At 42.4% G+C, this 25,497-nt stretch overlaps 3 protein-coding genes across 3 annotated transcripts; all 3 read right to left on the reverse strand.

Moving 5' to 3' along the window:
* Positions 1 to 486: 486 nt before the first annotated feature.
* On the reverse strand, positions 487 to 6,854 carry LOC102721410. Its single transcript, XM_006664126.3, has 9 exons — positions 5,623 to 6,854; positions 4,320 to 4,449; positions 3,719 to 4,206; positions 3,555 to 3,635; positions 3,313 to 3,411; positions 3,031 to 3,144; positions 2,867 to 2,938; positions 2,267 to 2,338; positions 487 to 1,225 (listed from the first exon to the last, which is right to left on the reverse strand). The coding sequence occupies exons 1-9, from the start codon at positions 5,941 to 5,943 to the stop codon at positions 965 to 967; spliced, it is 1,638 nt and encodes a 545-aa protein (XP_006664189.1). The 5' UTR covers positions 5,944 to 6,854; the 3' UTR covers positions 487 to 964.
* A 4,084-nt stretch (positions 6,855 to 10,938) lies between these two features.
* On the reverse strand, positions 10,939 to 14,933 carry LOC102713510 (release factor glutamine methyltransferase). The gene is made up of 6 exons (XM_015842877.2): positions 14,901 to 14,933; positions 14,024 to 14,770; positions 13,239 to 13,484; positions 11,887 to 12,754; positions 11,700 to 11,809; positions 10,939 to 11,535 (listed from the first exon to the last, which is right to left on the reverse strand). Exons 1-4 carry the CDS (start codon positions 14,931 to 14,933, stop codon positions 12,623 to 12,625), a joined length of 1,158 nt encoding a protein of 385 aa, XP_015698363.2. The 3' UTR covers positions 10,939 to 11,535; positions 11,700 to 11,809; positions 11,887 to 12,622.
* Positions 14,934 to 18,697: 3,764 nt separating this feature from the next.
* On the reverse strand, positions 18,698 to 24,986 carry LOC102713788 (homeobox-leucine zipper protein HOX33). Its single transcript, XM_006664675.3, has 18 exons — positions 24,452 to 24,986; positions 22,951 to 23,110; positions 22,702 to 22,814; positions 22,526 to 22,616; positions 22,345 to 22,440; positions 22,160 to 22,273; positions 21,980 to 22,063; positions 21,631 to 21,786; positions 21,474 to 21,548; positions 21,258 to 21,364; positions 20,955 to 21,147; positions 20,643 to 20,831; positions 20,474 to 20,554; positions 20,256 to 20,390; positions 19,848 to 20,170; positions 19,619 to 19,724; positions 19,379 to 19,528; positions 18,698 to 19,273 (listed from the first exon to the last, which is right to left on the reverse strand). Exons 1-18 carry the CDS (start codon positions 24,706 to 24,708, stop codon positions 19,127 to 19,129), a joined length of 2,577 nt encoding a protein of 858 aa, XP_006664738.2. The 5' UTR covers positions 24,709 to 24,986; the 3' UTR covers positions 18,698 to 19,126.
* Between the last annotated feature and the right edge of the window lie 511 nt (positions 24,987 to 25,497).

Below are 25,497 nucleotides of genomic sequence, written 5' to 3' on the forward strand. Positions count from 1 at the left end.
AGTCAGGAGAAGATGGTATCATAAGTTCAGAACCCAGGAGGTGCTGAGAGAATAACAGCCTTATGATCCAGCCTCACAAATAGAAAGTTCTGTTCATGAATGTCAGCATTTTTTGCTGTACTCAAATTATCACCAACTAAAAATTACCAATATACTGCATATCACTTGCATAATGCAGAAAACAAGCAAATGTAAAATGTGGTAATACAACCATACAAGGGCAAGTTAGCCAGTGGAAAGTTGTAAGCCACAATTATCACAAATGATAAATAACCTATATTTTTTAGCAGAAGAAAATACAGAGTATTAGAACATTGATAATAGGTGAGAATCATCTCTATCATCATCAGAACATTTCAGGATGCATGTAGTGTATTACAACACAGATCTGAATTATGGGAGTTATTACCCAGGATGTACCCAGTGTACAATGTTACAACAGTAATTTCAGATGAAAACTTTTCATGTATGTACAACCTACTATCATTTTTTTTTTCTTTCCTTCTGTTCCCCAGAAAGATTGAAAAGGCCCGAAATTGCTACTCTGATGAACAGATTTTCCAACACTTGCATAATTTGCGCTGTCAACCTAGGATGAAAATTTGACATTCACTCAGGATGTCGATCCTCTAAAACTACTGGAGTTAACATGCTAGAGAAGTAGAGAGATATCCTTCTGAGCTCAGGATGACCCAATGAATAGCACACCATTCCAGAATCTGATCTTTTTGGATAAAACTCACGGGGTCTCATTGCAGAAAACACTAATTTCAACCGTCAGATTCGCTGCAGTCGTATTTTTACCGTTCCTCCTTTTACCCCTTTCAGCGTTTCTCTTTTTGGACAAAATTAGTTGCTCATCCAGGTAAATTGTTGGTCAGTCTATTTACATTCACGAAGTGTATAGCCTTTTTAAATGTTGTACTCAGGGGATGTCCATGCGGTATGCCGGTATGCCATGCCCTTATGAGGACCTCCGCCAACTTTTTATCCCTTTTTGAGGTAGTTTGAAGGGGCTCCAGCTTTTCCTCCGTTTTGGGCTGTCAGCGAAGACACCTGATGCCAATGCTTGTTGAAGCCACAGCTCAAATTCATCTTCAGGGACCATCTCAGCATTCAAACTAAAGGGATAGCGAGAACTGTAGGATCTCTGAGACATCCTATCTGCGCCAACCATGTTTACCATAAAAGATGGGCCGTGAGTGTTAGGTTTGCACTCCATCCCCTATATGATCAAGCAAAGAAAATAGAGTTAGCAAGGCTGTCATTTAAATGTATTCAAATAAACCTATGGCAACACCCTCTATGTATCGCCAGAAAAATGGCATGTAAGTTTTTGACGTTTATGTTAGAATGAAGTATGCACGGAATATGAAATGAAGTTTTGGTCCTATTTCGCACAGCCAAATTAGCCATTTACTTTTATCGCTGTTGGATCTTCTCTTAGATATAATATGTCAACACCTGAGATATCAGTACACAGCCCAAAGTTTTCTTATGTTAGTCAGGATGACATGATGCATGCAGGTGCAATTAATGTTTTGAGTCTATTACAGCCAAGAAAACTACAAGACTATGGAATGCATTACATCTTTAGCTTCAATGAAGAAAATTGTCATAGCATTATAGCAACTCAGCTTTAACCAATAGAAACCATCTTTAAAGTGGAGCAGTCAATCTGGACGTTTGCAAATACATCATATACAAAACTGAAAAGTCCATTGGCCGTAGAGACATTTCACTTATTTATAGACAGGTAGACATCGAAAACAGCAGACCATAAAAATGTACTACCTCCGTCCCAAAATGTAAGCATTAGGTTGTTTAGCAGAGATTAAGGTTGATAAGAAAAGACTATGAGAGAAGGATGGTAGGTGGGGGTAAAGTGGAAAGAATTTTGAATGGAAAGTGATTGATGTGACTAGTGCTGTGAATAGTGCTGGAAATGCTTATATTTGGTACAAGATTCAAATCCCAGTCTCCTAGAAATGTTTACATTTTGGAACGGAGGGAGTTTATCTGTAGATGGCATCAAATATACATGGTGCCATTTTAAAGCAGTTTTATGCCTTCAAATAGGGTAAAACAAGGAGTAAATATCAGACATTCAAATAAGCAAACATGAATCAGAAGATCGTTCCCACGTGAAGAAGCAAATGGAACATCACAAATCAGTTTGAGACACTCAAAAGAACTACTTCAAGTGCATATACATGTGCATTTTAAACGAGAAAATTGAACATACAAAACATAGGCAGGCGCTCACCTGGCAGGTAGCCCATTCAGACACATCAAATATTTTGCTCTCCGCACAAACAAAAGCTCGAGGTATTTCCATCTGAAGTGAATAATGAACTTTTATTCAACAGAGGGAACTGAAAAATTTGAATATTATAGTTGGAAACAAAAGAATGTACGCAATGCATATGTTGAGTAATTTCTGAATCTCAGTCCTATAGTCAGAACAGGTTGCTTATAGAATGACGAAATTAACTTTACCTAATACTAGGAATGAGATGTCTTCTATAGGTGCCATACAATGAGAATATAAATTAACATGCACTTCGCACGGCTAAAAATAACTGAGCTTGTTCAAGTCCAAAATTGATCTCAGAATATACAGGACTAACGTAAAGCAATAAAGGACAGTGGAAAATGGGGCTCAATGATCTCAGAACATTGCACTTTTGTTCATAATAAAAAAAAAAACATCATCTCCATTTCTTCAAAACCAACATGTACACAATTTCCCCTTTCTAGTAGTTAAATTCCATTATCCCTAGATTTCTGTCTACAAGTGCTGTAGAAGGCAGGCATTGAGTAAAAAAGGGTGAATTCTTCATGTGATTTGCATATGAAAGGTTACCTTGAAGGATGCTGAGAATTTATTTTCCACCCATCCATCTCCATCCTTAGCTGGATGGAAATCAGAGCAATCCTACAGCACATAATTCAACATAATTCCCACAAATTAGCTGTACGAGCACTCTCAATAGAAAGTACCTGAAAAATTAATTTTGGGCTCCAAACCTGACACCATCTTGCTTTTGCTTTACTTTTTTTGGTACATATCCACAGATGAAAATTACCACACTTTGTGCACTGTATACGCCTGGATTCTTCGGAGAGAAACTCTACCCCGGTCTGCAAAGAAATATTTATCATTACAAAAGGGCCCCATAAAGGAAAATAGCAAGTATGTCTGCAGGTCCAGGACATGAAAACATTAATAAATTGCTGGATAGTTGATAAGATACGTAAAATAAATGATCCAACCATGTGGATGCTACATTTGCAAAAACTAGAACCCACCTGTTGAGAGACAACACGTGATCTCTGAGTCATTTTTCGTGATTCTTCTTTTCTCAGTTGGTCATCGTAAGTGTTTTTCTTTGTGAAATCTGAGAGTACCTGCAGCATAACTACACTGATCACCATTTATCCAGGTTTACAAGCAATGGTTGGCAACTTGATATCAAGAGAAGATATGCTACCAGATTGAACTATAATCTAATCAAGGAATACAAAATGCATAAACTTCCAGTATAGTTTACCTCATAAGCTGACTGAAGCTTTTTGAATGATTCACAGGCCAGTGGATTCCCCATATTTTTATCAGGATGTACAAGCAGGACCTAGACAAATAAAACATAACCATGAAAATAAAATAATTGTAACATCCCCATTCTCTTGTTATAAGAAGGCTCTGGTGTATTACCATTCTGTGGTACTCCTTTTTCAGAGTCTTTTGATCAATACTTCTATTCCGAGGTATACCCAGAACTTCATAATGGGTCAAACCATCCATGATCCTCTTCATCTCATCCAACGAAACAGAATCTGACTTCACTACTTTGCTAGGGGATGCCTCCTTTTGTACATGCAACACATCCTGGACGGGTGTTGAGCAAAAGGGCTTTGCAGAAGAAACAGTCTCAGGTTCACTATCAGGAGCAGTGGGGTATTCACAGCTGCGATAGAACTCATCCATGACAGGATCAGAATGTTTTGTCTCTTCAAACTGTCTTTCTTCTGTGCTTCCCTCATATCCTTGCAGCAATTTATTCATAAGATCATTTGTCAGGAATGAAAGATTTAGTGTCAAGAAGACACCAAGCAGTCCAACACGAACAGCCACACAATAAACAGCATACATAGCCAACACAGGTATCACAAATCGCGCATGCTTCAAAGAGCACATACAACCTGCGTTCCCACAGAGGATCCTCTTTAGGTCAAAAGAATCAAGTAAATGCATCTAGGGAGGCAGATTTATGGGTTTGCCAAACAAAAATACAAAACTATCACCAATAACAAACCTCCAGAAATCAGAAGCATTCCTGTAATCCAAAAATATCCATACATCCACATAATTAATATTCCAAACAATCCTACAATGAAAAGGCCAGGTGTATAGCCCATGTAATGAATGACTGCCCCAGCAGCTCCCTGAAAAGGTAAGGTATTGAGCAATTAGAAAAAATAGTCTTTCCAGTATCCTTCTACATTGGAAATCTTGCACCTTACTTGCAAGTAGAAGTTACTAATTAAACAAGTATGCCATATGAGAATAAAAACAAGTAGTTCAGTCTGCATTGCAATGAGCCAATAAGAGGAATTGCAGGGTGAAAGCAAAAGACATAGTCCAGGAATTTTTTTTTTTCTAAATTCCATTCCTATTGCTTATTTCACTATAATTTACCCAGTGCAATCTAGTTGAAAGGGTCAGATACTGCTGGAATACTGATTAATCCTACCACTAACCACAGTTGATACCCCAAAGGTAGAAATTCATACTACCGTAGGAAACCAGCAGAAGCAAGTCAGCATTAGTGACAGGTGTACCAGAACCTAAATAAATGATCAAGGAACCATTCTACCTACAGCTGACTTTGTGTGAAACAACTGGAATTTCACTAGCTAGTAATTCTTCAGCCAGATGCATACATGCTAAACACAGCATCTCATTATCATATTTTTAGTAAATATCAGGTTGAATATACACTCAACAATTTATGAATAGGTTGAATATACACACTACAATTTATGAATTGGCATCGAGTATTTCACATAAATCAACCAAAAGGAGAATTTGCTAATGAACCTGAAACTGATCCACTAGCAAGAAACACATTAGCATAGCAATGTAGCATTCACAACATTGGAATAGAACCAGTTGTGCCTATCCCTAAATATGCAGTGTTAGTCTCCATCTAGTCCTTCCTCTAGCAAGGCAAGCTAGATTAAAACTTAGAATTGCAAATGATGCTGAAAATACCAAGAATGGTTCATAAATAACATCTAGAAACAGCACAAATGAAACACAAACTTTGCACTAGAAATTTAATGCAAAAAACTAAAGAATAAATGAATCTAGTAACACATCAAGATCAATCCCGTGATAGTGTGATGACATACTACTTTTGTACCACCCAATTACCACTTTAACTATACTTTCTAAAAAGAAAAGGAGCCTAACATGCAGTCCACACTTGATAAAAAGGAAGGCGCACATGACAAGATTTATACTCTCTCACACTCAAATCGTTATCCATAATCCAGGTACATCAGGGCTAAAGCTCAAAAGAAGCAAAGCAAGCAAGATTTGCATGGTGGATGTACCAGGCTCAGAAGTGCATAGAGAGCACACGCCGGCGAGGTCATGCACACGAAGCAGCTCCAGAGGATGACAAACACGGATGCAGGGCCCAAGCTGGCCATCTCCAGGATCCCCCGCGCCGCACAGCCACGCCATTGCCTCAGTGCGGCGAGCGCGAGGCGGCCAGAGCTCACGCAGGTCCGGGACACGGCTGGCCAATGCCGATCGACCAGGAAGGCGAGCCGCTCCGTGCCGCCGCTCGCTGCCATGTGCGCCCAGGTCAGGATGTGCTTCTGGGACAGCACCCACCTCCATCCCTGCTTCCACAGCCCCAAATCCGCCATGGAAGCCCGGCAAGAATTCGATCGAATTGGTCAACCCACACAACCCGAAACCCCCATCTCTCCCGATTGGAACGAAACAATCGCCGCAACAGCAGCTGGAACAGATCACTCGCCTCTCCCTACTCGGCTGCAACAATCAACTTCCCCCAATCCAATCCAACAGCTCCAAGAACAGGAGAGGACACCGAAACCAGCTCAAGAACTCATCAAAGAACCAGACCAGCTATATCCGCGCGCACTGGATCGAGCCCCCGGGAGCTGTCCGGGGACGGCAATCACCGCCCGCAAGAACCGCAAGCCGCCGCCGCCTTCGGGGCCCCAAGAGACGACGAGAAATCCCCTGGAAACCTCAGGAAAAAAAAAAAAGAAAGCCGGCGTCTTTGGCGCGGATTAGAGGCTGCCGACACCTGAGGTCGGATCTTGCGTCGGTGAATCGCGGAATCGGTCAGTGGGAACGGTGGTAAAATAGCCCACGGGAATCTGAGCCTTTGGCCACTGCGGCTGCTGCTGCTTTTGCCTCCCCAAGCTGGCGTTTTTCTCCTCCCTCTCTTTTTTTCCTCTTCTTGGCGTACTTGCTTTCGCTGCTGCTCCCCTCCACCTCCACCACTACTTAGCTTCAGCTCGGCGACATCTCGTGACAAAAGAAGATGGATTGGTAACCAAAGGCGAAAAGGGAGGAAGAAGGAGAAGGTGAAGAAGAGATCTTGCAAAAGAGATGAGAGAGGGAAGGTAGGATGGATATCTAGCTCTCTCTCGGTCTCTCTCCTTTCTCCTCTCACCCTACCTCTGTAGGAGAGAGAGGGTTAGGGTTGTGGTGGTAGCTTGGGAGGAGTGAGAGAGCAGTTACTACTGTCCATGGAGATATGTGGAATGTGGAAGTGCAGCCTGGGCAGCGGTGATGGTGGTGTTGATGGCTGTGGTGGTGGGTTGTTACTTGTTAGAGAGAGAAGAACAGAGCTGGTTATAAAAGAGGTTGTTTTAATCTTCTAGATCATTAGGACTTTAATTATATTATTATTTTGGAAATTAGAAGAACATTTAGCTTTTGGGGTGGATATACTATACTATTATATGAGTATATAGTAACTTCAAATAGGGGATCAAGGTTTTTAGCTGAAAATAACTAGGACATTGTAGTAGAATTTCTTCTTGATTAGGGATAATTTAGCTTTATTAGAGTTAGTTATGTATGATTGTCAAATGTGAATAAAAGAACAAGAAGAGTGAAGTTGACTAGAGTTAACTTAGTAGCTTTCTTATTATACATTGTTTCTGATATTAAGAGAAGATTTAACTTTATTAGGGTGGATGCTAGTATTACATGATAGTGAACAAGTGTTAAACATATGTACCATTAAAAATTGCTTCCTCAATTTAATATTATAAAATGTTTTAGTTCTATCTAGATCTTATATGTGTTCAGATTTAGTAGCATCATAATCATAGCTTTTATGATATGAAACGGGGTAATAAAAGCTAAGCTTGTTTTAGCTGAAAATATATAACTGAGACATTGCAGTACTCTTTCATAAGTAGCTGAAAATAATTATTTATTAATAATATGATTGTCAATGAGAACAGGAAGAGGGGAGTTGCAGAGAGTTCATTTAGTAGCACTAACCACTAGTAAGCCTTAACTTTGAGTTATTATGCACGGGATGGTACGGATTATGCATTGTAGTTAATGAGAAAAGGATGAGATTGGAGTAATTGCAAGTAGAGAGTACTACTACTGTACTGATTAGGAGCATGTTCCTGCCATAATCACAATCTCTCTTCCCCATTCTTGGCATCTTACTGGTATGGATCACGCTACACCCCACTTGCATCAATTGCAGCCACGTTATATTTATATATTACATGTTGCTTCTTACTTTCTCCGAGATATTTTAGACCTTACTTTAACAAAGTGGTTTTAGTTCTATGATATAATTAATTAATTGTTGCATACATGATTCTGGTATATACTAAAATATTGGTTTTGTCCTTGTACATAAGGATATAGAACGACATTATCCTCCTAATAAAAGAGGAACAATTCAGGAGCCTGTCAAAATTTCTCCAAATATCTCGTCCTGTGACCACAAAAATGTAAAATATTTGTAAGCAATGGATTAAAACCCAGTCCTACACCTAATAAGGATGTACACAATCAAAAAAAATATATGTACAGTATGGTCATGATATTTGTGTGTATGTGAGAGGAGAAAGAGAGAAGCAGTCTAATCCCTTTTGTTCTGTATGATACAACATACTACTGATATGGAGTATAATCTAGGGAAAAAAAGATGAGCATATTAGCCTTTCTCTTGCTTTCCTTTTCTTTTTGTACTCTCTCTTTCTCTCTTGCTTGTGGGCCCCACACACATATACAGCTGGTTTCTCACATATACAGCTTTTTTTCTTTTCCTAAGCCTACTTTTGTGCTTCTACCTTTGATGAGTACCTGCAAGTGATCAAAAAGGGGGAAATTTAGGAAAGAACTTCAGAGGTTAGCACTCAACTTCTTGTTCTTTTTCACTGATATGGTGGCTCACCTTCATGTTCTTGGTTGTTACAGTTTGGTGTGAAAGTGCTGGCTCAAAGGAGGCAATGGTGTCTGAACTACTGCCACTGTTTGTGCCACTGGGGGAGATGAACCACCATAGCTAATATGTCACTAAGAAAAAAAAGGTCTGAATTTTTGTCTCCATCTATCAAATCTGACATGCCATATCCTACAAGCAATCAACCATGTGCTGGTCACTCTTATTCTCTCACACTGTCGTTGCAAGCCTGCATTAGAACGTTCCAAGACTGCACCCTTTAGGTCATACTTGCTACTTCTAGCATAATTTTCACCGAATTACAATTACTTGTAAAGTATTATCAAAGAGTGTTTGTAGTAATGAAATATCCAAAACACCTGTCATCTCCATAACCCCACCCAGTCACCCACCTCACACCAATTGGGGCAACTAATGAAGAATGATTTAGTCATTTTACTTCTTCCCTTGATCTCTGTGAAAGAATTTCATAATTATATTTTGGGACAGAGTGAGTAGCTCTAAATTTAATTGTTTAATAATAACATTTATGGAGGATCAGTGTGTAAAATGAGGCCACATGCTAACCACATGCCTAATTATTGGGCAAGGTGCTGCTATCAAATTATAGGTGCTGCATGGTAAAGATAAAAGAAGCAGCCTCCTAGTTGACCTGTGATGAGAGCTACTCCTAACCAGGTCAAGAAACGTCTGCATGACACTAGCTGGGATTTGTTTTTTGGCCCAAGCAAAGCAGCTTGGAATTTTCTTTTTCTCTTTTGCCCCTTTTCTTCTTTCTTCTTTTTCTTCACATACTTGTCAATTGAGAAGGGGTGATGCATCAGAGATTGCATCATGGATCTGAGATCAGATTAAGGATATGCTTATGTTTTAAATTGCTTTTTCTTCACAATTATTGCCATCAATATACCATGCCTCAGCAGTAGCAACACAGATGCTGTTGGGATCTTGACTGGGCATTTATATTCTTCATCCAGATTTGCTGGGGTTTTTTATCCTTGACTGCAATGGAACCGCTAGTTCACCAAATTAACATAATGTTAAGTTCCTATCTTGACTAGGTTTCCTTAATTCCTATTGTCATTTTATATAATCTCAAAAGGAGAAGGTCAAGCCAAGCCACATTGACCTCCAACTTGTAGAAATGTTTTCCCTTGACCTTGTGCTTGATGCCTTGATGGCTTGATGTTACTTAATTAGACAAGGGATTAAAGATCACTCTGAACTAATATTTCTTAATTACAAACTTCTGCAGTTCTTGGCCAAGCTACACTCCCAACTGCCCAATCTTCTATCAATATGATAATCCACAATCATCAACATCATTAAACTCCGTGTTTTCGATGCTGAAAAGATACATGCACAAATGATGCAGCCACAGTTGGCAGATCAACTCCAAAAATCATCTTTGTTTGTAATCATGTGATATACAATATGCAGGATCATTTGCCAGGTCTCAAACTGTTGGACAAACAAGGCCAGAACAGAACAGAACAGAACAGCTTAATTTAATTTAATTTGATTTGATGGACAATGATGGATGGGTAGATGAAAAGAGACAACTGCTTCACATGCTGTTTAAGTTGGCCACACACACAACCTAATCAGCACTAACAATTCTAATCCACACATCTCTATATGTGGTCAAGAAGTTGGCTAATGGCAGGTGTATGAATCTACTGTATTAGTTACATCATCATAGATTTGAGAAGATGAGATGGCATCTATAGTGACTCAGACATTCCTTTCCTTTACAGTGACAACTGTACTTTAATTCTTCCATGTCACATCTGATGATTTTTAACCTTGACCATCTTTTATCATGGAGGATCGACTAGAGCACAGTTCTCTAAAATGCTTCGAACAAAATCATCAGCCTATCAATTTTACATCATAGATAACCAAGAGATAAAGTAGTGATAAAATATTACCGCATATGTCCCAAAATGTTGTTACTTCTAGAGCTTCTCATGGAGATTAGGAAAGATGTAAAAAGACTGTATTGTTCTTCATTAATTGTCCCAGTAAGTATGAGATGGATGGGGGTTGTGGAGATTGTGGGTATTAAAATATTCCTTGAATTTTAGAGGCAGTTGTATCTTTAGGATAACATTTTCTGCTTATATTTATAAGACAAAATTTAAATTTTTAATCTTAGATTTATAGTTAAAGTTGATTTTAGGGTTTTTTTTATCGTAATTTATTTTTCAGCTTTAGCTTTTAGATCGCTAAAAACACTTATCTAAAAGTTTTATTCACAAATTATTTCTTATTTATAAATATACAACCAAACAGTCGCCATCTTAAACACTGTGTAGTTATACTTTGGAACGAGCGGAGTAATAAAGTCTTCAGCAACATGGATTTTCTCATGAAAACTATCAGTCAGCATAGTAAAGCACAACACGCTGCCTATTTTGTTTTTTTATAATACAAAATCCTTTCCACTTCTGAAAATATCTCCTCTGTTTGAATTATTTTTGTTTACCAGCAAAACACCAAATTGGAACAATATTCCAGTTGCTAGAATGCTAGATAAGTGAGACCTTTTCCCATACAATTTTGACATAGAGATGGATTTAGAGGTGAGACAAGGACAACAAAAATAATAACAATGGGGCAACACACCCCACAGCACTAATAATTAAGCAAGCAAGGTGGCGTGTGGACGGCGGAATAATTTTGGACGCAGCAAAAGGTTCACCTTTGAACCACAATCATAACCCAACACGCCACAAACACAAGTGGTCAAGAGTATACAGTTTTTGTACACAAACTGCTGCAAAGACTCATGTCGACCGCAGTCACCGCAGAGCTTCTTCTGGACCACCGGTTGCAGACTTGGCAAAAATTATCATCTCACAAACACACAGAAAATGATTGACTTGCACTATAAAAATTGCCAGCTTAGGACTCTAGGAAGCTTGAATCGCAAGTGATAAGCTCTGGCTGCTGTGCAGAGGGATTTTGTAATGAGTAGTTCGCTTCTTTCTGAAGTCAGACCAGATTACCAGGATGTTAGTCTCCTTTTCCAAATGGCAAGGGTCTGAAAGGTAGACAGGAAGTGAATAGCAGGGTTAGATGTTGCAAATAAGACGACAAATTAGCCTAGTACAGGAAAGCATTAAGATTGCATAACACAGTTATGACCAAAAAAACACATTTTCGTTGGGAGTTGGGAATATTTGAGATAACAATTCGGGATAATACCTATAGTGACAAGAGTAATGGAGTTATACGTTAAACCGTGATTGATAATAGGATGACTGATGTACAGCTTGGTTCTATGCCATCAAATAACCATTATCTTGCAAATAAACCTGAAATGGATACACAATTCTATCGAAGAAATTTAGTGGCAACTGAAGTAGAACTTTTGGGGCAAATTATTGCTTACTGTTTAGCAGATGTTCAGGGGCTACTCCTAGGCATTGATCATGAAAATTGCTGACTTAAGTATGTTAATATCATTACTGCAAGGACGAGCAAGGCATTGAATTCATATTCAGCTCATTACTAAAACATGACTCAAGAACAAATGATCAGATGGAGGCTCAGTCATTCAAACCCTACCCCACGTAATTACAGAACAAGAAGAATATTAGCCTTTAGTCCCAAGCGAGTTGGGATAAGCTTATTTCCCCCACTTAATTCTCGAATAAATTTCACTCCTGTAGAGGAGAGGGGAAACCCACTTAGATAGGGTGATAGCCCGGTTTTTCTTTCATATCCTTTCCAGTGCTTGTCTTGTATTGAGGTATACCGAAGGAGCCACTGTAGTCAAAGCCCCACAGACAGGTGAAGTTGAATGTAGTTGCCGAAAGCAGGCAGAGTGACTTCAAGGGTCTGCCCTTTAGACGAAACACGGCTAGACCGAGGCAGAGCAAGAAATGAGCAAGTTTGCAGCCATAACACATCCTTGAATTATACCATCCTAAATCCTATAATGTGTCATACTGGAGCTAAAGAGAACCTCATCAAAAGATCATTGAACATCCAAGATTTACACATGAACTGAGGTGGCATAATACTATTGCCTTGCAACTACATCATAAATGGAATCGTTCTTACCCAAAAAAACCGAGGGAACAAAATTGGTATCCATACATTGCCTCGAATCCATGTATTAGTGGTCATCTGCGATATCCTTTCACAAAACGTTTGATATTTGCAAAGTCTAAAACTGCTTCAACATCACGAAAACAAGAACCCCACTTTGTACGTATGAAATCGACAAGAAACTCTGACTGTTTATTGCCATTTGTCTGCAACATAGACAAGAGATCTTTGTTATGTTACCTATTTTAGAGAGACAACATGTCAAAACTCAACATCAATGTAAGTCCTTCAGGACTTGCAAAGCAACCAAAGCAAAAAGAACCAGGTGCATCTGTCCCCAAGGAATGTGAGTCTCACTGGGTCCACTCAGGTGGGATAGACAAGAATCTTGATAGATGCAAGATCAACCCTTTTGTTGTTTCGTGTCACGTGAGATCACTAAATGTAGCACTCTATAAAAAAAATGCACCAAACACTTCTACCTAATAAATTTTGAGTCATAAGAAACAGAAGTTTCCCTTCAGCTTAAGAGGAAGAGATCTTGGAAGAAAATTGAGTTTCAAATAATTAAAACATCTTGAATTTATCTAGTGATATTTGCAGTGGTAATGTACAGTACCTGGCAGTAAATAACATACATCGAACAGTAATAGTGCAAAATCAAATACAGTGCATCAAAAGATATGTTACCTCAAAAACAAAGAAACCACCATGCTTAAGTACTGATGACAATCCTTCACAAAGATGAAGCAGATGGTCAAGTCCATCTTTGCCGCCATCAAGTGCCAACTTTGGTTCATGCCAACCAACTTCAGGTTGCAGGCCAGGTAGATCGTCAGTTGGTATATATGGAGGATTACTAATCACACCCATGAGCTTTCCTTTCAGATCTTCTAGGGGTTCAAACCAGAAGCCATGCCTAATCTCAACTTTATCCTAGTAAGGAGTACGGACATGGAAAATCTCAGGATTAGTAATGAGTGTCTTTGTGCTTCTGCAAAGTAAAACAAATTAAAGCATGCAACTGAAGAAACCAATTAAATATCTGTAATAGTGATCACCAGACAACAACTTTTTCCTTCATAAAGTTCTGAATATTAGAAGCAAGTAATTGCTACCCTCTTTAGGTCAATGTAAGATCTTCGTACATTGGATACACCATGCGGCCGAAGTAAGGATGCAATTGTTGCCCAGTTGGTCCGTGGCCTTCAGGTTAGACTTTCAACAACTTAAAATGTCAACTTCAATCCAAATCACTAGCCACATCAGTTATTCATGATTCCAAACTTAAAACGGCATCACTTCTCAGCAGCAATTTCAATGCATCCCATGTACATTTCTACAGCAAATCGAAATCATAATCTAACTAGGTAGCTATCCACATTGCACTATCCTACACTACCAGCTAGTTCAGCTAGCACGATGCACTCTGATGAGTTGTGAAATTTTTCAGTTGAAATGGCAATGCTCCTCACCTGCATCCCGTATCTCTGGACATTGAGCCGAGCGACATCAATGGCGACCTCGCTGACGTCAGTGGCGAACACCCTCCCCTCCGGCCCGAGCATCCTCGCCACGGCCACCGTGATGGCGCCACTGCCGGTCCCAAGATCCGCCCACCACCCAGCCTCGAACCCTTGCACCTCTCCGACCATGTCCACCACCGCCTCCGTCTCGGGCCGCGGGATGAGCACGCCTTCCCTGACGGCGACCACCAGGTCCCTCCAGTGCTCGTTCCCCACGACGTACTGGAACGGGCGCCGGTCCCGGACGTGGCCGAGCCAGAGCGCCTCGAGGTCGCCGAGAGGCGCGCGGAGGAGCGCCGGGTCGCCGCCGGTGTCGTGGGCGGCGTCGGCGAGGAGCCAGCGGAGGTGGCGGTGGAGGTGCGGCGCGGAGGGGGGCACGAGCGCGGCGGCTCGGCGGCGGAACGCCGCGAGGGTGGCCGCCGGGACGGGGTGCGCCGCCGGGCGGAGGAAGAGCGGCGTGGGGTCCGCCTCCGCCCCCGCCCCCGAGCGGGCGCTCCGGGGGCACGGGGGAGTCACCGCGGAGGCGGACACGGCGGCGAGGCGCTTGATAAGGTGGGGCCTCGGCTTGGGCCGCCTAGGAAGCAACGCGGCGGCGGCGCCGGCGGCGGCGGAGGCGGAGGCGAGCATGGTGGCGGCAAGGGAGGACAGATAGACGACGGCGACGGTGTGCAATATCAATGGGCCTAGTGGGCCTCCCTTTGAAACAAAATGGGCCGGGCCCGATTGGTACTCGAGTCGGAATCAGTATCCGTATCCGTTTCGCGCGCTTGGAAACTCCTCCTCCCCTATATATTGCTCAGGTCGTCGTCTTCGTGGTCATCGTCACGAGAGAGAAATCCATCGACCTCTCCTCCGCCATGGACACGGAGCAGCAGCAGAAGCATCACGAGGAGGAGGAGGAGGAGGAGGAGGAGGAGGTAGTCGAGGACGAAGAGACGAGTAGCGACGACGAGGAGGAGGAGATGAGCAGCGAGCAGGACGAAGAGACGAGTAGCGACGACGAGGACGACGGGGTCATAATCGCCTCCGTCTACCCGAACAAGGTCGCGTTCCGCATCCGGCGGCGGGGCTTCGCCGTCCACGGCGGCACGAGCATGCTCATCACCAACCGCCTCGGCGTCTGGTCCGTCGCCCGCCGCCGCTACGTCCGGAAGACGCGGTACGGCGTCTTCAACGACCTGAACGCGGAGCTCCCGAAGGTCCGGAGCACCACCGCCCCGCCGCTGCGGCAGCTGCTCGGCGAGGTGGCCCGGTAGCCGGAGTACGACGAGGCCTCCCGGAGGGAGGTCGAGCGCTGCTGGGGCAAGGTGGTGGACACCATGTGGAACAATGCGCCGGCGAAGTACCGGAGGAAGGTGATCGTGCACGCCCGCGAGGTGTGGAGGAGGAAGAGCCTCCTCTCCCCTAGGCGACCACTCGTGCTCCTCGTCATGCTCTCCGTGCTCGTGGCTCTGGTGATGTGGTGCCTAGGGATAGGGGACGTGGTCGTGGTTCGGTTCGCGGGTAATCTACGCTCGGTTTTATTTTGGCTTAGAAAATTCAGTTTTGTTTTAAAAAAAACTGAATTTATTAATTTACTTGAGCTAGAATCGATCACGGATTAACCGTGATCGAGCTAACCGGTGTCTAGTGTGCTATTTGCTCTCTATGTTCCATCCATGATCGATGTAATGGCCTCTCCTCTGTACCTCGCGTAGTCAAGGAGCATGTATTTTATTTTACTTATATATTTACTTTTTATTTGCGTGAGTAGTGTGAAATAAATTTTCTATGTTTTATTTATAACGTATATAATTAAGTACCTATCGATCTGTGCACGGTTCAGGATTTGTGTAAATGTCTATGCAGGTGTTGTGTCCTCGAAATCAACATGGAGTATGACTGAGAAAAGTTTCAATGGTTACAACCAGCATAAAACGTGAAAAAAAAGGGCAACTGACACGTAGGGCGGATGTAACAGAAGCATAGCTCCCTTCCACGGTCCCACCCGTGTAATGGGCCCAATCATTTTGTCTATAAAATTTATGGGTCAAATTCAAAACGGGTTGAAATAAAATTATATAGAGTTTTGAGCTAAATATTTTTAAGAATTAAATAGGGCTGTGAAAGAACCCACGGGTCTTGGCCCATTTCCCCCTAGTCCCCACATGTCATATACGTCACGTCCTTTCGCTTATGCTTATAAACTACTCTCTCCATATTTCTATATATGACACTGTTGACTTTTAGAATCACATTTGACCATTCGTCTTATTTAAAATTTATATCCAAATATGCAAAATTATAATGCATAATTAAAGTTTCTATAATAATAAATCATATTATAACAAAATAATTAATAATTATATAATTTTTTTTGAATAAGACGAATTGTCAAACGTGGACTTAAAAGTCAACAGCGTCATATAAAAAATATGGAGGGAGTAAAATATGAATTTTTAAATTTAGGCTCCTATCGTTTGACAGTTACAACTGCTTATAAGCCAAAATTTGAGTTTTTATATTCAACTTTGAACTTGATTTTATGGTTTTTTTCACCATGATTTATTTTACAACTTTTGTTTTTGAATCGCTATGGATACGTATATAAAAGTTTTACCTATAAATTAAGAGTGAAGTGTATCAGCGGTCCCTAAACTTGTATGCATGTGTCATCTAGGTCCCTGAACTCTCAAAATATATTTTTGGGTCCCAAACTTATCAGGGGGTGTCATATAGGTCCAAACGGGTTTCGACCCGCTCCATTCCCTGACGTGGCATGCCACGGTGGCGCCTACGAGAAGAGAGAGAAATGAATAAGGAGGAGAAAGAGAAACTGACATGTGGGACCCACGTGGCCCCACCAACATGTAGGCGCCACCGTGGCATGCCACGTCAGCGGATGGAGCGGGTTAGAGCTTGTTTGAACCTATATGACACCCCCGGACAAGTTCGGGGACCCAAAAATGCATTTTGAGAGTTCAGGGACCTAGATGACACATGCATACAAGTTTAGAGACCACTGGTGCACTTCACTCAAATTATTTTCCGTTTGCATAACCGTGTTTTCTCTTTTTCTTTTAAAAAGCGAAACAATTAGAACATTAAATTTAGAGCTGATTTTAAGGTTTTTACCGGGGTTATTTTCATGTATTAGCTTTTAGATTGCTAAGAATATATATATATATATAATTTTTATTTATAAATTATTTTTTATTTAAAAATATATCGTTTGGTTGTTTAAAAAAAAGTCAAATCTCCGAATCGCGCTCGCCTCTACGCCAACAAATAGTGGGAGACTTTCCTAACTGCAGGTGGATATTTGGTGACACCTAACAATCAAGTCTCTCTTTCCGATCTTTAGTGAATTAAATTCTGGTCCTCGGACACTTAACACAGATTGATTCTGAGTAAAACAATAAACCAAATAGTTTTGTCTCAATCATAATCGATTCCAGAGACAGTACACGTCCATCTTTTCGCTTATATTTATGATTATAAATTAAAATTTTAAATTTTCAACTTTAAATTTAAAGTTAATAAAATTAAAAAATAAAAAAAATCCTCTGCCCCGACGTTGATTGGAGTTAGGAGACACATGGGGGCACGTGCGTGGGCTTATGATGGGCGGACTTGGGCTTCAGTTGGGCCTGAAATGGACGTGAAAGATGGATCGAATATCCATGGCCCATATAACACGTCACGACGAAGAGCGGCCCAAATGGAGACGCGCCCACTCCATCTACGACAGGTCGACAACCACCACCCCTTTTTATGAAAACTCTTACGTTCCGAAGAGACCAACCTCACCACGTGCCGTAGCAGTAAAATCGCTGACTCGATATAGGTATTAAATGAGAGAGTTTCATGAGATGATAGAGAATTTTCATCTCTATAAAACTCATCTGGCTCGGTTACCTAGTTTACAGTCTTGGTAACTGTACGATGAAACTATGCACTGAGACTGGTCTAAGAACATTTACAGTATAAGTGGACTAAGTAAAGTGATCTCAGATGTCACGTAGACTAAGGTTACCTGTTAAAAATAAATTTATTCTACAGTGCAAATGGCTTCAATCCTGACCTACGCTTTATATGTCGGCAAATAACATTTTTCAATTTAGTCCTTATGAATTTTTATTTTATCTAGAAGTCCACAAGTTTTCAAATTACACCTCGTAACCTAAAATTAATATATATTTCACTCCTCTCCTCTTCCCTCCCGTCACGTCCTCTCCTCTTCTCTCTTCCGGCTCTCCCTTCCTTGTCCCTCACCGGCGCGGATCTAGACGGTGGAGGCGACGCGGATCCAAACGGTGGAGGCGACGCGGATCCAAGCGCAGGCGACCAACAGACGAGGGGAGGCAGCCGGGGCAGAGCTAGAGTTTTTTTTTCTCTAACAAGGAGATGGTGGCTTACATAAGATGGGAGGATCCTCATGAAACCACCGTCCCCCACCTTCTCTCCTAGCCATCACTCGCCACGTAGACGTCATTGTTCATGCACTAACCAGGTACACAAAACCGATGAACCGCACCGTACAGATAACACGATCTGCTTGGTTTTTGTGCAAGTTCAAAATAATTCGAGCTGAATTTTAAAATTTTTCAGGTTTCATCATGTTTAGTCAGTTCATCAACAGATTTTGTGAATTCCAGACATACTACTGATGAGCTGTTCTTGAACCGTTTTCAGTACTGTGAACCCTGGGCGGAACTGCCACATTGATGCCATTGCAGCTGTAGACGAATAATGCAACATAGCTGCAACGACACTGGTTCAGGACAGCACAAACCAAGGTAACTTAATGCTCATTGTTCAAGCATACACACATAGATAGAGAGAGATATAGGTCCTGAATGTTGTTCATCACACAGCAGCAAAAACAACTAGGGTCTTGATCATAATCCATAACAGGGTTCTAAAACTCTAAGCTTCAAACAGGGAGACCATACACAGGTGCAGGTAGAAAGCTAGGATAAGGCACCATGCACATGGTTAATACAACACAGTGGTATGAAGGTCTTCTTCACAATGCTGGCACAGAGCAAAAGCACCAGTGCAAGCTATGGATCACATGAAGGTCCAGTTGACCAGCATGAAGGCGAGGCAGTGTGGGGCGTCGTCGTCGCTCAGAACCTTCCATGCCACCGCCTGCTCGTACGACGCCTGCCGCCCCATGCTCGACTTGCACACGCCACCAGGGAGGTAGGTGAAACCCTGAAATGAAGAGACACCGAGAAGTTTGATCAGGAACATGCTCATGGTCTCGTAACCCTGATGGATGTTTCACCAGTTGCCTCAAGGCAGGAAGCAATAGTTCACCTGCTGCATGATCTTGGGGAACTCTGAGCACAGCGCCTTCCGGCCCTCATCATCCAGGATCATCTCGAGCGAGATGTCTTGGAGGTTGACCAGCGTCGTCTCGAGGATATCGAGGCCAGCATTGTTGGCAAAGGTGAACATAGGAGCAGGCTGCCAGTCAATAACCAAACCAACCATAAGTAAGGTTTGCAGAACGTGTAATGTGATTACATGTGCATAAAATTACTGGGCCACACTGACCTTCAGAGAACAGCATAGTATTGCATCGTTGTGTTTCCACAGGAGCGCCAGGGGAGAATCAGCATCTTCGGTATCAGACCACCGGATATCTGCTCCGGTGTGAACCCTGAATGTTCCCATAGAAATAAACTAGTGCATTAACAGCATGAACTCCTCTGATGTGGCAATGTAGGTGGTTCTGCTAATGAAATCTGTGAGACCTTTGCCAAAAATAAGGATTTTTACTTACCTATAGCTCCTGCCAATCCAGCTAGCAAGGGTGAGTGCCTCAGGAGAGGCTGGAGGGTGCTTCATTCCGATCTGAGGTCCAAGCCGGGAAGGAGCTATGGCCACAGCCACCCTCTGCACAGATGCCATCACAGCTCTGACATAATTCCTAGCCATTGCTGCCACACTATCGCGAAGGTGGTTCTCATATGAGAATTGAAAAGCAATGGTCAGGACTGATCTGTTGCACACGCCAGATGCATCAGTTGAAGCACGTGAAGCTCCACCCGGTCCAACCTCAAGGGCAGATGCAAGGTCAAGTGTGCGTGTTGCAGATGGCACGTCCTGCAGTTGTGTGCATAACGGTTAATTGATGAAACAAAATGGGCAAGAGAAGGCTTCTGGTGTAATATTATGGATCTGTCATTACCATCTTTGTATCTAGTGGTATCACACGGAATCCTGAGGGTAGTAGTGGTGCATCATCAGCAAAAGATTCATCAATTGGAGCAAACACAAGCTGTGCAGATGCACTGGTAGCATTCTCATCAACCCCACTGCAAAGCTGCATAAAAAGCGATCTCTCAGCATCATGAAAAATGCAACAAATAGGTGCAACCTAAAGCAATAGATCATGATCCATAATACCTGTAGAAGGTACATATCCCGTGATAGAAGCACCTCATCATGGCTAAAACCATGTCCTTCGAGCCTAATTACCTCCAAGAACTGCACAATTCCGAATGTCAGGTTGATGCATAATTATTTGTCATTCATCATACTAAAAGAACTACCGAGAATTCAATTACCACATTACCTCTTCATGCTCTAAGGTATGTGCAAGGGGTAGTATAACCTGACTGCCCATAAAACCACTAGTCCTTAAGCCTGGAACTGTATATGGGCTGGCCCGTAAAGACGCAGCAGAATAAGCATCAACACCAGGATCAGCCCATTCAGAACGATGCTCCCTCAGAAATCGCACAAGAAGAGCAGGAGGGACATTCTACATTGTCAAAAAAACTTCATTAAAGCTTAACTTTATGAAGTGGAATAACTTTGGTCGAAGTGAAACAAACATAGAGACAACACTTGATTAGTTGAGTAACTAGATGGAGCCTATGTCAACCTGAAGTAACATTGATGCCTTTGCACACAAGATGCCACCTCCGACAGTCGAAAATAGAGGGTTCGGGCTGACATGGGATCCAACAAGCTTGTTTGGAGATGAGTTTACTGATATTGTAATGTCCTCACTACCATCACTGCTCAACAAAGACCAGCCATCATCTGGAAATCCGCTAACAGCATCATTGAAACCTCTGCAAATTAGAGCATGGAGTTTCAGATGTGCGAAACATTCGTGGAACTGTATCATATGACAGTATGGCAAATGGTTCTAATAGCACAGAAACACTCAATAGTTACAGACCTACTGAGCCTTTGACTGAAGGTCCTGAAAACAGCAGGCTGCCGCCCAGCACCATAGGGGATTTCACCACTTGACTCATGTGCAATTTGCCTAATGTGTCGCAATGCCTGCATAGAAAGAGCCAATATCACGGCAAATCAGAAAAGGTATGCACTCATGATCACCACGAATGGTAGACAAATGCTCTTTAACAATGGAATAAAACAATGCACATACTGCAATAGTCATCTTCTGAGCAAGGATCTTTGGAGATTCATAGAGCGGTCTAAGGACCTCAGGCACACTCCATGCCTGTAATACACAGGGCCAATAAGATATGTTTCTTACAAATCAATATTACACTTGTTAATGTGAAAGCACTGTTGCTGCTTACATCCAAATCAACATGATCCACAATGTAAATCATGGAGCCACCTCCCTCGCATGGTCGAATCAGATAACCACTGGGAAGCACCTCGGCTCTGATAAAATTTGGAGTGTTAGGCCCAGATGGGCCTCCAGTGGACTGAGTCAATGACCTTTCACATATCTACAGAGCAAGAATGGTGTCAAGCAGCATTTAATACAATAGAAATCACACTTCATTGATAATCATAATGATGCAGTGTGATCCGAACAGAACAAGTCCGACCATAACATGACAAATAGACCAACCATATAAAAATGAAACGAAGCACAATTTTTATGAACTGACAGCATGCAATTATAGATCAAAGTAATACCACAAGACTCCCATCTTCAAGTCCACTGGTGTAGCGGAGCGTCCAAAAGTCACGTGGTGCCGCCAAAGTTGTCGGTGCATAAGTCTAAGAAAGTACAAAGGGCAATGGTTATTACCAACAATGATAGAGTAGCTTGTGATGCACAAGAAAAATGCAAGCGTCTTGATCAGGTTTATTTACCTGCATGTAGATTAGCTCAATGGTTCCACCATTACCCGTAGGGATAACGTGGATGATATCGACACATCGGCAATCACGGTACCAAGAGGGGCGATCCTTGAGGATCTCCGCAACCTAAAATAAAGCTTATCAGGGGCAATAGCATGATGGAAAATGTAACACAATGCCCATGAAAATAATCATACCTTTGTGGGCTCAAGGCTCACAAGGCCGCAAGCTCGTGCTGCTACGCCACTGCAATTGTGCGAAACAGCGATGATTCCAATGGAATCCGGACCAGGCTGTGTTCAAGATCTCATTTCAGTTGGTTTGAAAGAAAAAAAAATCAGCATACTGAACAGTTGTCATGTACAATGAATACATTACCTTCATCCCAACCATTTGCACCCATTCGACAGCAGTTCCTGTCGCCTTGGACATGAACTCTGCCAAGGTCTCCTCAGCAATAGCAAGAAGACTACATAAAGAAGAGCATATCAAAAATCTTTCATACAACAAGCACATCTAGCAAAAGAAGAAATTAGACCAGATATTGTGGATACCCTGCTGGGTTGTTCGCATCCCTTTGCGGATGCAGAACCGCTGGGTTTTGCTGTTGATGCTGACTACTTGTCACCACAGACTCACAGCTTGTATCTGTGGTGGCCGCAGAAGGCTACCAAGGTAACAAAGCAAAGATAGATATTATTGATAAAGAAAAAAAAGATAGTTATAGTGTTCAAACCAACATATGAAACCATTGTAAGATACTTATCATGTTTGAATCAGCATACGAAGGATAGGGAGCTCACATTGTGGAGTTGAGTCCGCATGTAGCCATTCTCATAGACGAGACGAGACACCTGCTTCTGCAGCCGGTCATTCTCCTCCATCAACAGCTTGTTCATCGCATTCAGCTTCCGGTTAACAGTTTGCAGCCGGGAGGCCTCCTTGCGCTGCTTCTCCCGGCATCTGCCAATAACAAGCAAGGCACGGTTTCATTGGCAAAAATACATAAATAAACTATCTAAAAGATGGTGTCTTCCAACACACAAGATTCCACTGATGCTACTTGTTAATGGATACTGATTGGCACAGCCCAAATGAGCCGAAAGGTAGTTAGGCAAAGGCATTTTAGAAAATATCCCCCAAGGTTAAAAGGGAGTCATTTGCAAAAGAGACAAATGACTAATACTATTACGCAATAACAGGTAGGAGTATTCCATATGTGAAAATCATTGCCTAGTTGACAGTGATGTTTCTGCCTGTCTACATCTATGAACTCTACTCTAAATAAGAGAATCCTCTACCTAAAAGGATTCTTGATTTGTATTTGGCCTTCATGGGTACAGTAATATATACTTCTATAGTACCAAACTTGCTCAAAGTGTTGCTCTTCACATTCTTTCTTCCACAGTGACACCACTAGTGACAAAACTATTGCCCTATTTGTGATCCACTGAAAAAGAAAGCAAGATGATAACCAGGAGGTGATGTTTAGGGGGGCCTATAGCAAGAAGAAAGACGTGAACACCAGCACAGCACAGGGTTAAAAAGATGGGCCTCAAAATGGCAAGCACAGGAAACAAGAAATTGCTCCCACGGAAATTTTGTTCAAACCAATCATTGGCCACCACAAGCAACAAGACAAACATAGCCCAAATTATTTCAATTTAAACCAAACAAAGATTAACTGAAAAGTCTGTACAGAGATCCAGGATATTTGGTTATTCACATCACCACAAAATCCAAGAGGAAACCAACGAATGCCGCTGCCATTTCGCTCCCTACCCACCACACAACCAGCAGAATAATGCAGCGAAGAACAGTTGGGGTACAGGAAACCAAATCATTGCTGCAAAGTTTTGTAAAAAAAAACTTGACAAATTTCAGACAAACAGATAATGCTTCATCCAGCTTCTCCCAAAAAAAAACGAACTACACTAACAATTTGAGGCTTTAACCCCCCTTTAACAAATCCAAAACCCCTCATTTAGTATGCAAATCCCAGAAATGAACCTACTTTAACACCAATCCAGCACATTGCAAGCCCTAAAATCAACACCCGATAGTTGCAGCCATCAACAAACTGCACAGAAAGAAATCCAACCAAGATTAACCTTAAACCCCCAAATCTCCCTCGCTAAAATCCTCACAAAGGCGTCTCATTTCTTCCACAAGAACATGAAAGCAGACGACACACCAATCCTCCTCATTGCTTAAAACTGAAACCGAAAGCACAAGAACACGCCATGGCTGAACCGAACGCTGCAGAGATCAGAGAGAGAGAGAGAGAGAGAGAGAGAGGCTGACCTGCGGTTCTGGAACCAGACCTTGATCTGCTTGGGCTCGATGTTGCTGAGGATGGGGCACTCCCGGATGAGCTGCTGGCGGCGGAGCGAGCTGGGCTTGGGGCACTCGGTGTACACCCGCTCCAGCGCCTCCACCTGCTCCGGCGTGTACCGCACGTACTTCCCGGCGTCCACCTGCGGCCCCACCGCCGTCGGGGACGACGAGGAGAGCCTCTCCCCCCTTGCCCCCGCCCCCACCCCCACCGCCGCCGCAGCCATCCCGCCTCTCCTCTCCACGACTTCGCCGCTAGCGCTACAACGCAACAAGGACTCGCGGTAGTCATGGCCCACGAAGGCTCGCGCTCGCAGCTCCCTCTGCCGCCATGGCACCGTGCTCGTTGCTGCCTTCTCTTGGATTGGAGGGGAGTGGTTGGTGGAGGAAGGGGAAGGAGGGCAAGGTGGCCTCGCTGCTGCTGGTTTTAATACCGCCACTCCTCCACTAGCCGACTCCACTGCACTGCGGTCACCTCGCCTCTCTCTCTTCTTCTTCTCGTCTGGTCTTCACATGAGACACCACCACTTTCTCTCTCGTCTCTTTTCAGAGAGAAAGATTGATTTTTTCTGATCAGAATGGGCCGTCTCGCCTCCTTTTCTGAATTCTTTCTTTTTTTCAGATTTGGGCATGTTTGATGAGTGCGTGTTAAGATTTTAAATTATTAGATTATCTGATGTTTATGGTAGATATTTAAAGATGTAAACGAAACTATTGCGGAAGGTAAAATTTGTTCTAAGAATTATATAATAAACTTTTATATAGTTTTTTTGTGTAACACACTATTTAAATGCTTGAAAAGCGTATCACTGAAAAATTCAAAATCTACGGAGGTAAATAACATGGCCTTGGTCACTAGGCTTAGGTAAAGCAAATTTTTTTTCTGAATTTCATCCCTCTTTTTTCAGACTTGGCTATGTTGAGCAAGTTCAAACAGAATGAAATGTGCACGGTCTGCGTGGTTTGAACAGATTTCTGCAGTTCCAATTTCATCCCTCTTTTTTCAGACTCCTTCA

Source organism: Oryza brachyantha, chromosome 12 (assembly GCF_000231095.2).
Source record: "Oryza brachyantha chromosome 12, ObraRS2, whole genome shotgun sequence".
NCBI classification, from domain to species: domain Eukaryota; kingdom Viridiplantae; phylum Streptophyta; class Magnoliopsida; order Poales; family Poaceae; genus Oryza; species Oryza brachyantha.